Source organism: Peromyscus leucopus, chromosome 9, assembly GCF_004664715.2.
Source record: "Peromyscus leucopus breed LL Stock chromosome 9, UCI_PerLeu_2.1, whole genome shotgun sequence".
Taxonomy (NCBI): Eukaryota; Metazoa; Chordata; class Mammalia; order Rodentia; family Cricetidae; genus Peromyscus; species Peromyscus leucopus.
The window spans coordinates 70,643,491-70,656,552 of NC_051070.1; the positions used below are offsets into that span (position 1 = coordinate 70,643,491).

General features: G+C 40.8%; 1 gene segment (V, D, J or C); it reads left to right on the plus strand.

Annotated features, from left to right (window-relative positions):
• The first annotated feature begins 12,199 nt into the window (after positions 1–12,199).
• Positions 12,200–12,877, plus strand: LOC119088463. The segment is given in 2 exon segments: positions 12,200–12,301; positions 12,462–12,877. Coding segments are annotated over 2 exon segments (468 nt in total).
• The last annotated feature ends 185 nt before the right edge of the window (positions 12,878–13,062 follow it).

Here is a 13,062-nt window from a genome sequence, read left to right on the forward strand (position 1 = left end):
TAAACATATATTCCATGGAAAGACTTACCACATAGTACTTTTTCACTCATGTAATGATGGAAATCTAGATAGTTTCTACTTTGCGGCTACTCTGAGGAATGCTGCTATAACTCTGATATCCTCTAGCTTCTTTGTGGACACCTACTTCATGTTCTGGAATCACTGGGTCACCTGGGGACTGCAGTGAAGAATTAACTTTCTGAAGAATTCTGTGTGGCTTTTCACTGGGCTACATCTTTTTACACCACCAGCAATCTCTGAGGGTCCTCACGTTCCCCAACCCTCCATGAGGCTAATTTTAACTCAGAGTGAACAACTTTGAATAATAGCAGTTACTGATTGCTACAGATAGAGCACATGGTGAGTGCTCTCAACTATCATTAGCCTAAGTGGGGTGCACTGAGACAGCCCCATTCTCACACCACAGCACGGCTATGGACTTCTGCTGGACTTAGATGCAGCTATAATCACACTGCAAGTCAGAATCTCTCAATGAACAAAATCCAGTCCAAGCTCCAAGGCCAAGTTTAAGTGAGCCATGATTAGGCAAATGTGGAAAGAAAATGATAGCAGGCAATGTGGATGAGGACAAAACAGGGTACAGAGAAGACACAGTCAGCCACCTGACCATTGAATGTACAGTCACCATTCACCCAGAGCACAGAAGGGACATGAACCCTCAGTCAGCCTATCCTGCCTCTCAGACACCTCGATTTGCCACAGTGGACTCCTCCTCCCCTTCCTGTACCACATTCTTTGGTTTGCTCCAAAGCCTTTTCTTTCTTACAGATAAATATTTTCCCCTGTACAAATACCTCAAAACCACTGAATTACAGTAGGTTTTGTGTCCTTTTGTTCTAGAGAGCTAGGTGGACATGCAGAAAGATAGGCAGTAGCTTAAAATATTCAATGGATGCAAGTGAGCAAGCACAGTACTTTCTCAATAGCGCTGGACACCATCATCATTAAAGATGTTTCCTGAGTAAACAAACATAAATATGCAGAATACACACACATACCAAAGTGAATACATCAGTGCACACAATCACATATTTTCACATATAAGCACCCATACTCACAAACACTAGTACAATACAAGCACTTTCTCCTACACAATACAGGAAACATGAACACAAATAACCACACTCAGTAACACATGGAGAAACATACACACAGAAAGGGACACTATTGTGCAAACAACTGGCAGTAGACATACACAAACACACATAGAGGTACACACACACACAGAGGGATGAACAGAAATGCACTACACAACACAGACACAGACACAGACACACACAGACACATACACACACACACACACACACACACACACACACACACACACACACACACACACATTTATTCATACAGAATAACCAGGGAGAAGACTACTGTCTTTCCTAACCTCTTCTGATGCAGGAGGAGGTAGTGGGTCCTTCCTGTTGTCTACAAGGCTCTTAGACTCAGCCGAGTTCTGCTACCCTGGCCTGCTTCCATGAACTTTATCCATCCCGAGACTCATTGTTCCCACAGATTTCAAGTTAACCCATCATAATCTCTTCACTCAACCTACCTTGTTCTCCACAGAAGACCTTGACAGCTTAAGTGAAAGAAAGTGACCCATGGTCAACACCCAGGAAGTTTTCAACAATTACAGTGCATATGATATGAATTCAACCACATGTCAGTCAGAAGAAGACTAGTGACATCACCTGCAGTGCTTTTCAGGAACTCGGCACAGCTATGAGAGGGAATCTATTCTGAGACACATCCATGCATATGATATAGTCAGCAACACAATGTCAGCAAGGAGATGCACTGTGGGATTCTGTGTAGTGAAGCCAATGAGACAAACCAGATAATTTCTATGGTGTTAGCTCTGTGCAGTGAAAGGAAAAACAAATCTGCTTTTTATTTTTTAAATAACTGTATTGTTTGACTTTTGTTATTTATTACAAAACACATTAATTCCAAAACAATAAATAAGTGTAAAATAAAGAGAGAGCTACTACATCCTTCCTCTTTCTGAGCTATTGAAAATTGTAACAATTAGAAGAGACAAGACAAGACAGGAGATCTACTTTGGAGAACACAGGAGATCCAGTGTTGTCCAGTCCAATTAACCAAAACAGAAAATTTCAGGTTCCCTGGGAGACCTGGGCTAAAGGGAATAAGGGAAAGAGTGACAGAGGACAAGACCAGATGTCTGTATCTGGCCTGTGCACACACACCAATGTACACATCTACACACACACACATGCATACATCACACAAAGACTACATAAATCATAAATGAGCAGAAAACAATGAAGAGGACATCATGCTGAATGAACAGTTGAATTTAGACTCTGCACATCAGGTGTTTCAACTGAGGCACACAATACTATTATTCATCCCTTAGGGACTGAAAATTCCTAGGGGAGCACACAACTTAGTCATACTATGTTGAGGTAGTTGGAGAAACTATTCTCTTGGAGCCTCAAATCTGTCACCCCAATCCTCAGCCTGTCAAAATAATCCTACATCTATGGTCATTAAATCTTCTCAAGACTGGGAGCTGCAAGATGGCAGAACTGCCCAGGACACCAAGAACTGGCAGGAAGGGCAGTCTGTACCCAGGTCCACTGGCTCTAGTAGCTCTCAGGCTGAACTGGGGACCTGTATGCCACCCACAGCTGGGAAGTCAGAAGCCTAGGAGTCACTGGAAGTCACTTGTTGCCTCAGCCCTGGTAGAGGATGTAATTTAAAGCATGACAACCTCAAGCTTTGCCAGGGCACTCTCCTTTTCTATTATTAGTGGCACACAACCTAAAGGACTCCAGTGGGGGAGAAGTGCAGTGATAGCATTGAAAACTCATTAGTTCCACTGTGTTTCCTTTTCCACTCAGCGTGAAAGCAGAGGGTCCCCAGCATAAAGTCTACAGCCTTGTCAATTCATGACTGTCAAACAAACCATCATTAATCCATGATGTACTTCAGTCCTTTAGGAACTCAGAGAAGCATGATAGGCCTGTTGCTCCCCAGATGCTCCCAGTTCCTGAGCCCTAGGCCTGGTAAGCTCAAGGGCATCATATCCAGAAAGCTCCCTAGTCCCTTCCATGAACTCACTGTGTCTTCCCCAGGACCATTTATTTCTCCATGTTTTGCAGTGAGACCTAGGGCCAGCTTCCTTCTTTCTCACTCTGGTCTTTCCATGCTGTCCATTCTCTCTCCCAAGTAGACACCTCAGTCTTGACAACATACCTGTGGGTGAACCTTATAGGCACTGAACGAATGTACTAAGCTCACATGGTGTTGCTACAACACTAGTGACATCACTGGGGATTCCAAGAGCTCTCCAGGATACAATAGAATGTCCAGCAAAGGGCCTGCTGATGTCACAGGTCACAGCCTCTGCATCCTTGCTAAATTCGTTCTCTCTGAACTGAACAGAAGCTGATATTTCCTTTCCAGGAGTCTCTCCTCTGACACAGGGGAAGCCATTCAGCACCTGCTCCTTCCAAAGCTAAAGATTTCTCTCTGCTTCATTAGAATCTTTTTACTACTTCAACCAAGGGGAGTTGAATGCTCATTTTATAAGCACAGCTCAAGAATGGTCTTTCTTACCTTTTTAACAGCCAAGTAACACTTCATTGTGTAAATGTATCACATTTTTAAATCTATTCTTTGATTGAGGGACATCTAGGTTGTTTCCAGTTTCTGAATATTGCTAATAAAGCTCCAATGAACATAGTTGAGCAAGCATCCATTTGGTAAGATGTAGAGTCCTTTGGGTATATGCCCAGGAATGGTACAGTTGGATACTGAGGTAGATGAATTCCAAATTTTCTGAGAAACTGCCATATTGATTTCCAAAGTGTCTGTACAAGTTTGCACTCCCACCAGCAATGGAGGAGTGTTCCCCTTGCTGCAGATCCTGGACAGCATGAACTGTCACTCCTGTTTTTCAACTTAGCTATCCTGCCAGGTGTAAGATAGGATCTCAAATTCATTTTGTTTTGCATTTCGCTAAAGGCTAAGGATGTTGAACATTTCTTTGTTTCTCAGACATTTGAGGTTTCTCTGTTGAGAATTCTCTATTTAGATCTGTATTCCATTTTTAAAAATTGGATTATTAGGTTTGTTGAGGTCTAGTTTATTTATTTTGGAAATTAGCCCTCTGTCATATGTGGAGTTGTTGAAAATCTTTTTCAATTCTGATCATTTCCATTTTGTCCTATTGACCGTATCCTTTGCATTACCAAAGTTTTTTTCAGTTCGTGCAGTCTCATTTATTAATTGCTGATCTTAGTCCCTGTGCTATTGGTGTTTTGTACAAAAAGTTGTCTCATGTGCCAATGGTTCAAAGCTATACCCCACTTTATCTTCTATTAGATTCAGTGTATCTGGTTTTATGTTGAGGTCTTTGATCCACTTGGACATGAATTTTGAACAGGGTGATAGATATGGTTCTATTTGCATTCCTCTGCATGTTGACATCCAGGTAGACCAGCACCATTTGCTGATGATGCTTTTTTTCCATCATATATTTCTAACTTCTTTATCAAAAAATTAGGTGTCCATAGGTGTGTGGATTTATGTCTGGTCTTTGATGTGATTCAACTGATCACCTGTCTTTTTTTTTTAACACCAATACTATGCTGGGTTTTTTTTTTTTTACTATTGCTTCATAGCAGAGATTGAAATCAGGAATGGTGATACCTTCAGAAGTTCTTTTATTGTACAGGATTGTTTTAGCTATCTTTGTTTTTTTTTTCATTTTTCCATATGAAGTTGAGTCTTCTTCTTTAAGACCTGTAAAGAATTGTGTTGGGGGGCAGAGGTGGTGCACACCTTTAATCTCAGCACTCGGGAGGCAGAGGCAGGCAGATCTCTGTGAGTTCAAGGCCAGCCTGTGCTACAGAGTGAGTTCCAGGAGAGGAGCAAAGCTACACAGAGAAACCCTGTCTCCAGAAAGAAAAAAAAAAGAAAAAAAAAGAATTGTATTGGAATTTTGATGGGGACTGCATTGAATCTTTAGATTGCTTTTGGTAAGCTGGCCATTTTTACTATGTTAATCCTTCCAATCTATGAGCGTGAGAGAACATTCCATCTTCTGATAGTCTCCTCAATTTCTTTCTTCAAAGGCTTGAATTCCTGTCATACAGGTCTTTCACTTGTTTGGTTAGAGTCACCTCAAGATATTTTATATTATTTGTGGCTATTGTATAGGGTGTTGTTTTCCTGATTTCTTTCTCATCCCATCTGTCTTTTGTATATTTGGAGGGCTACTGATTATTATGAGTTAATCCTGTATTCATCTTCTTTGCTAAAGGTGTTTATGAGCTGTAGGAATCCCCTGGTAAAATTTTGGGGGTCACTTATGTTTACTATCCTATCATCATGCCTGCCTTCTTCAGAGTCTGATCATCTGCATGTGGACATTTCTCCTGTTCCTGGGATCACACAACTCTCAGTTTACACTCTTCCCTGATGCTATTTGTTTTATTCAGATCCCTGTATTTTAGTCTTATTCATTACAGAGTAAATCAGTGTCTCCTCCACTTTTATTATTCTTATTATTATGTTCTTATTATCACTTTCAGTAAAATTTTAGTCAATGCTTATAGATTTATTTTGAATTAAATTATATAAGTCTAATAAATATCTCATGGTAAGAAATAACAGCGTATTTAGAGGTTTAATCTCCATGATGTATCACTTTCAAAGTGATTCACCTTTACCCCCCACTCAATCTAGACTGTCATGTCTTCTGACCATCTTGCATTTCCTCCATCAGGAACTAAAGAAGTGAAGGGGGTTGCTTTTGTGTGACATGTGGAGTTATGGCCTGAAGTCACCTTTGCTGATGGTGTTGGTCCACTAGGGGGCACTGCAGGCTTCCCAGAAATGACTTTCTGAAGTTCCTGAAGGGTTGGGCAGTTTAAAGAGACCAGAGAACATGTGAGGCTGTCAGTCACAGACAGCAAAGTTTATTCCTGGCTGTTAGCTGTGCTGTTCTGTGGAACTATAAAACTTGAGGTGACTGGAAATCCACTCTGAGGATGATTTCTTGAGGACAGATAAGAAAATAGAATTGTACTAGTCAACATGATCTCTAAAGCTCAGTAGAAAACATTTAACTCTGTGACTTCAAGTTTTAACATTTTATGTTGAAAATCTCCAGAGTTCACGGACCCAGAAACTATTCCAATACCTGTGATAGCCGAACTTTTCATTGACTCCTCTCAGACTAGCAGAAACACGAATAATTAGTCGAAGGGAGGAAAATAATAAGGCACAAAAACAGAAGAAGAAAATACAGAGAATACTATTGAACTTGACCAGCAATGTGTGGGTGTGTAGGGTGCAGGGAAGGGACAGGAAAAGGACAGAAGTAGAAAATGAATCAAGGTGAATGTTGTGTTCATAACCTGATTGTTTTAACAAATGAAAGTTTCATTGGAAACATTTCTTAGCATTGGTGATCTGCTGATTTCAAGAAAGTATATTTATTCCTCAGCACACATTGCACACCATCAAAGAGTTTTCTTTTATCAGAATTTTCATACAACTGATTTCTCAAATTCTGTAAAATAGTTTACTCTTTCTATCCTTCTAAGTTCTATGATGTACAAAGACCTTGGCTCTTTCCTGATATATCATCCCCTCCTTCTCACAATTTACCTCAAATGTCTCTTACTTTAACTGTTAAATCAAACAAACAAACAAATAAACCCTTTTTAGTTTTCAAGCTGTAGATGACATAGCTTCCTGTTCCCTGCAGGGTTTTCATCCACAGCTAGGGAGCAGTTATTGTGAGGCCTCACTGGGCTGCTGTGGGTGGGGATTTCCATCAGGATGAAAGAGCTCAGATTTTATTGGTGCCTGGTGAAAGAGGGAGAGCCTGCTCATGGTTGGAACTAAGTTAGACACTGTCTGAAACTGGGGTGAAGGAGTCTCAGCAGTTTGACAGGATCCATGGAGAGGAGCCTGGGAGCTGTGCTGGGGCTGCTGTGGGTGCAGGTTTGCTGTGAGTTGTGGCTCTCCCAGATGGGTTAGGGGTGTTCCAGAGCTGCCAGCGGGAGGGGCAGAACACAGGTGACCCAAAGCTCCTCATGGCTGTCTCCCGGGATATCTGACAAGGTGGAACCTGCAGAAGGATTGTCATGTTTTTTTTTTTTTTTTTTTTTTTTTTTTTTTTTTTTTTTTTTTTTTTTTTTTTTTTTTTTTTTTCCCTTTCTGAGCCGGCGTGAGAGGGATGCAGGTGGAACAGAGTCCTCCAGCCCTCAGTCTCCACGAGGGAGCCGGCTCTTCTCTGAGATGCAATTTTTCTACAACCACGACAAGTGTGCAGTGGTTTCGGCAGAATCCCGGCGGCAGCCTCCTCAGGTGGTTCTTTATGACTGCAGGAACAAAGGAGAATGGGAGGTTAAAGTCAACATTCGACTCCAAGGAGCGCTACAGCACCCTGCACATCAGGGATGCCCACCTGGAGGACTCAGGCACCTACCTCTGTGCTGCTGATGCACAGTGCTCCCAGGAAGCCTGCAGCATGGACCCAAACTGCAGCTGTGTGTGCAGCTACAGCCCTGCCACAGGGAGCCTCGGCGGGAGGATTTGCACAACTGGGGGGTTACCAAGTTATGTTGTATCTCTGTCCTCTCCACTAACATAGACAGTTCAGGATTGCTGTTTCCCATCAGTGCACCCTTTCCTTACAGATTCCCGTTTTCAGGAAGAAGTTCTCATGAAGAGTACTGGGACAACTGACAAAGATGACAAGGTTCACAGTGCTGTCAGGTAGACCCACTGTACAGTGTTCACTGCTCTTCAATCATTGCTCTACAAAGGCATCAAACAGACGTGCTCTTCAAGGAACAGAAAAGAGTTTACTCAGTGTTTCACTCAATTGCATTATCTTTCCATTATCAGAAGAATGGGACTTTTACTAGCTTTTTTGAGAATTTCATACAATGTACTTTAATCATATTCACTTCTCCACCAGTTTCTACTAGTCCCACCCCTCATCTTTACTTTCCAGCTTTTCTTTCTTTGTTTCTGGAAAAAACAAAACTTTTAAGTACAGTTTGTGGTGTCTTGGATGAATGGCCTTCCTGAGAGTGTGGTTGACCTGCTGGGGACATACCCTTAAAGAAAACAGATTCTCACTTTCCTAGTTGCTATCAGATGCCAATATCTCCTTAGTTAAGGATGGGACTTGGTACTCATACGTCATGCTGGAATTTTGTGTAACTGAGCTTGTGAGTTTGTGTGTGCTATTCCAACTGCTTTGAGTTCATATAAATTAATTTTCCTTATAATTGAACATTCAGTGTAAAATGCATCAACAAGGAGTCTCAATTGCATATGAATTATATTGGTTTGAGTGAAAAATTCCCCCGTAAGCTCATATACTTGCATGCTTTGTCCCCAGTTGATGAAATATTTGGAAAGCATTAGGAGGTGTGGTCTTGTTGGAGGAAGTGTTGGAGGAGGTGTGTCACTGGAAGTGGACTTGAGGTTAAAAAGCTTATACCTGGTCCAGTGTCTTTTTCTCTGCCTGCTGTCTACTGTTCAGGATTGAAAATCTCTCAGCTATTTCTTTAGGACCATGCCGGCCTGCTGCCATGCTCCCAGCCATGATAATAATGGATTTACCTTTGAAACTTTAAGCAAGCCCCAAATTAAATTTCTTTTATAAGTTGCTTGGTCATGGTGTGTCCTTATATTAATAAACAGTAACTAAGATACAAATAATGAAGTCATCTTCACCTTATCAGATCTCCTCAACTTACCAAAAAAATGTCTGAGAAAGTATTAAATTATTAATATATAAGTCTATGTTTATTATAAAAGAAGACTTACACAAAATTAATTTGTATGAGTACTTAAACCATTTCAGAAACATTGCTCTACTACAATCATCAAACCTAGATTTAATAAAGCCTGTGTCTTCAACTGTTCACTAGATGTGTTTGTTGCTGTTGCCACAAGAGCTCAAGTGTCATTTCCAAATTCAGAAAGTGTCACATGTTCATTTGGAGTTTTACATTTCTGAGGAGGACCTGACATCCAATTATACACCTTGAAAAAGAAGTTGCTAGCCTGGCGGTGGTGGCACACGCCTTTAATCCCAGCACTCGGGAGGCAGAGCCAGTCGGATCTCTGTGAGTTTGAGGCCAGCCTGGACTACCAAGTGAGTCCCAGGAAAAGAGGCGCAAAGCTACACAGAGAAACCCTGTCTCGAAAAACCAAAAAAAAAAAAAAAAAAAAAAAAAAGAAAGAAAGAAAGAAAAAGAAGTTGCTAAAAGAATGATAATTTAAACACTAGTGAGTGAAATTATACAAGGTAAAGTCAGAAAAGTCACAGGATATAATACATCATTGCACCAAAACCCAAGATACACTAACAGAGCAATGTCAGTATTTTTTAATTACAATTTTATCATTTTTTGACCTTTTTATACAATATGTTTTGATTATATTCTTTTCCATACTTTAAGTCCTCCAAGATCCTCCCCATCCCCTATTTGCCCAATACTTTTTTCAAATAATCCTCAAAATAAAAAAAAAAGGCAAACCAACCTTCCATCAGAGACAAAACTTGCTAAAGCATAACAACTACAACAAAAGCATGCACACAAAAGTGTTTGTGTTGGACGTTGAAGCAGAAAGATCATAAGCTTAGGGCCAGCCTAGATTTTATATAGCAAGTTTTAACTTTATTCAATGAGATAGAGTGTATTGGCTCCTCCAAAGTCAGTGAAGGCCAAGAAGTAATGCAGAAATGGTTCTATTACACCCTACCTTGATGCTATGTCAATGTATTCTAACCTGGACCAGCCTTTCTGCAATGCTCAACCTTACCTTAGGCTTGTTTTTTGCTAGTTCTTATAAATTAACCTTTATGTACATTTTGCCTCAGGGGTTTTTAACCTTCCCTCCCCCTTCCTTCTGTATATCTTACTTTCCTGTTGTCTCCATGGTTGGCTGGCTGGCAGCTGCCTGGCTTCTGGCCCTGGGCTTTATTCCTCTTTCTCTTCATTCTTTTCTTTCTCACAAACCTAGATTTTTCCCCTCCCTTTTCCATCTGCCTGCCAGCAATCCTTATCTCTCTCCTGCCTAGCTATTTGCCATTCACATTTTTTTTTAGACCAATCAGGTACCTTAGGCAGGCAAGATGAAACAGCAACACATCTATACATAATTAAACAAATGCAGCACAAATAAATGTAACACATCTTTACATCATTAACTAAGACAGCAGAAACAAATGTAACACACCTTCACATAGTTAAAGTAATATTCTATAGCATAAACAAATGTAACACATCTTTACAGAGTTAAAATAATATTCCACAACATCTGTGGCCATGAGGATAATTATTTAGAATGCAGTTAGGGATTACACTAGTTTAGGAAAATGGCAGTGGGTAGTTCTCTTTTAGAGTTCCTGACCTCTCTAGTCATGAGTAGTCGGTGAAGTTGATAGTACCAGGTATGAATTTCCTCCTACTGAGTAAGCTATAATTCCAGTTCAATGGTTGTTGGTTACTTCCAAGACAGAAGTGACACTATTGATGATATGGATGCTGGTCATTGTTGTGGCTCTTAGGTATTACAGCTGGATAGGACTATTGACTGCTTTTTTCCTTCCTGATTTTGGAAAATCTCTGGATACTATGAGAATCCTCAGGCAATAGACTCCTTGGTCAGTTGTAGCCCATTCTTCCAAGTCCTATATCCAAAGTATGTAATATCTTTAGGAATGGGGACTTATCCTCAAATCTTTGAGTCAACTAAAGACAATAACAATAGTCTATGTTGCTTTGGGAGTCCTGTCTTGGGCTGTCATGACCAAACACTTGAAATGAGGTTTCTCATGTCAGGTGTTATGCTGAACAGTCTATGGCTTCAGGGGAGCATTATCACCCCAAGTGGCATAACATCATTTTGATTATTTATTTATGTATACACACGCATATATATAAATAATATATATATATATATATATATATATATATTACATGTAATTTGGGGTAAATAGAGAATAATATGATTGTCTGTGACTTTTTGAAACACCCTGAATGTTATTTATCCCTCCTCTCTCCCTCTTCCCCTACACTGATCTCTGTCCTCACTCTCCATTTAAAGGCCCCTTTACTTTTTCCATTTCCACTTCATAGAAACTGTGTCCTGCTATTGCTCTTTCTACAGATTCTTTTTCCCATACCTTTTAGTCTCTGTTTAGTGTCCTGAGGTCCATCTAGGTAATTCCTATTGGAGAACATTTCTATAGAACTGGTGGGTTTTGTGGACGTTTGGGTTGTCTTGGCCTTTAATAATGCATGTGTGTTTGTGATATGATGTAGGCATGTAGAATTCTTTCATTGCATCTGATATTATAGCCTGCCTCTGTTGAGTAGAATTTGGTTTCTATTTTTGCTATTGCTCAGATCAGGTTGGTTTCAGAAGGTCTGGTAGGTCAGTCCTTCAAATAGAGATACCCATTATTGATGGCAGGGATGAGAATGATTCTAATTCAATGGTTGTCAAGAAAATGTGTGACTGTGTGTCAGGTCTATGTCTGTGTGCTGGTGCAAAAGCTGTTCAAGTCCAGCTTTTCCTGGGAATGTGGGAATGGCATGCAGAGGTTCTGGGCAACTTACCACTCTAGGTTGGTATGAAGGCTGCAGGGCACAAAGTAGGCTTTCTGGGAGTGTGGGGAAGATGTGAGTAGATGGAATCTGAAAAACTCAACTGGCTGGTCTGGTGCACAGGTGGTGTAACCATAGCTAGGTCTGGGAGTGTGAAGACTGAGTGGGATATTGGGGATCTGGAGCACTCACCTAGTTAGACTGGTTCATAGGCTGTGTAACACAGGTAGGTCCAACAATGTGGCACTCACATGAGTGAGTACAGAGTTAGTGGTCTCATCTGGTTGAGCAGATGCACAGTCTGTGTGATCACAGCTAGGTTGGAAGACTAAGGATGGCAGAGGTGGGCTGAGATCAGAATCAGTATAAGAGAAAAACTGAACTAGATTTCTGCAGTGAGAAATCTGACCACAGGGTGGCAGTGCACCTCAGCTGATGCACAGAAAGGCCATCTTAGTGAATTCTAAAGGAATGGGCTTTTTCTTATTGGCTGGGCAAATAACTCAGCATGTATGATTGTTATAACAACAACGGGCCAATTGGAATTTTCAAGATGCTCAGCTGGCTAGAGACTGAGCACCTACAATTGATCTCAATAGGAAGCACAATGAAGACAGCTGTTCATGCGTTGTTCATTTTCTTCTGGCTGCAGATGAATTGTGAGTTAAGGAGTGTAAGATGATTGGGTATGTTAGTGGGAGGTCCGTGGATGTTCAGCAGAATGGCTTCATTTGGGTTTTCTCTATTTACTACAGGAAAAAGATGAGGAAGAAAAATGACTTGACAACCTTTCTCCTTTCTCTCCATCTTTCTGAATAGGGGAGAGCAGAGGTGAGCAGGTGGAGCAGCATCCTTCCACCCTGAGTGTCCAGGAGGGAGACAGCGCTGCCATCAACTGTACTTACACAGACAGTGCCTCAGTCTACTTCCTTTGGTATAAGCAAGAGCCTGGGAAGCATCCTCAGGTCATCATTGACATCCGGTCAAATGCGGAAAGAAAGCAGAGCCAAAGACTCACCCTTCTGTTGGATAAGAAAGCCAAACACCTTTCCCTGTACATCACAGCCACCCAGCCTGCAGATTCAGCCATCTACTTCTGTGCAGCAAATACACACTGCTCCCCAGACACCTGCAGCCTGTCTTCAAACCTGACACCAGGGCTGGAGTGGCACCCTTTTTGCTGTGTCAGACATTCTAGGACAACATTTGTAACATTGTTTGAGACTAGAAACTAACATATAGATATTGGAAATACATAAAATAAAGCCAAAATGACCAATGAAGTTTTGATATATTGTTGATTGATGCTTAATGTTTTTTTTTCAAATTCACATTTATTGTGTATATTTAGCATGTATTGTGTACTATGATATCTTGGTTTAAATAAACAGCGCAAAATGAACAGTTTGATGAGTAGGTT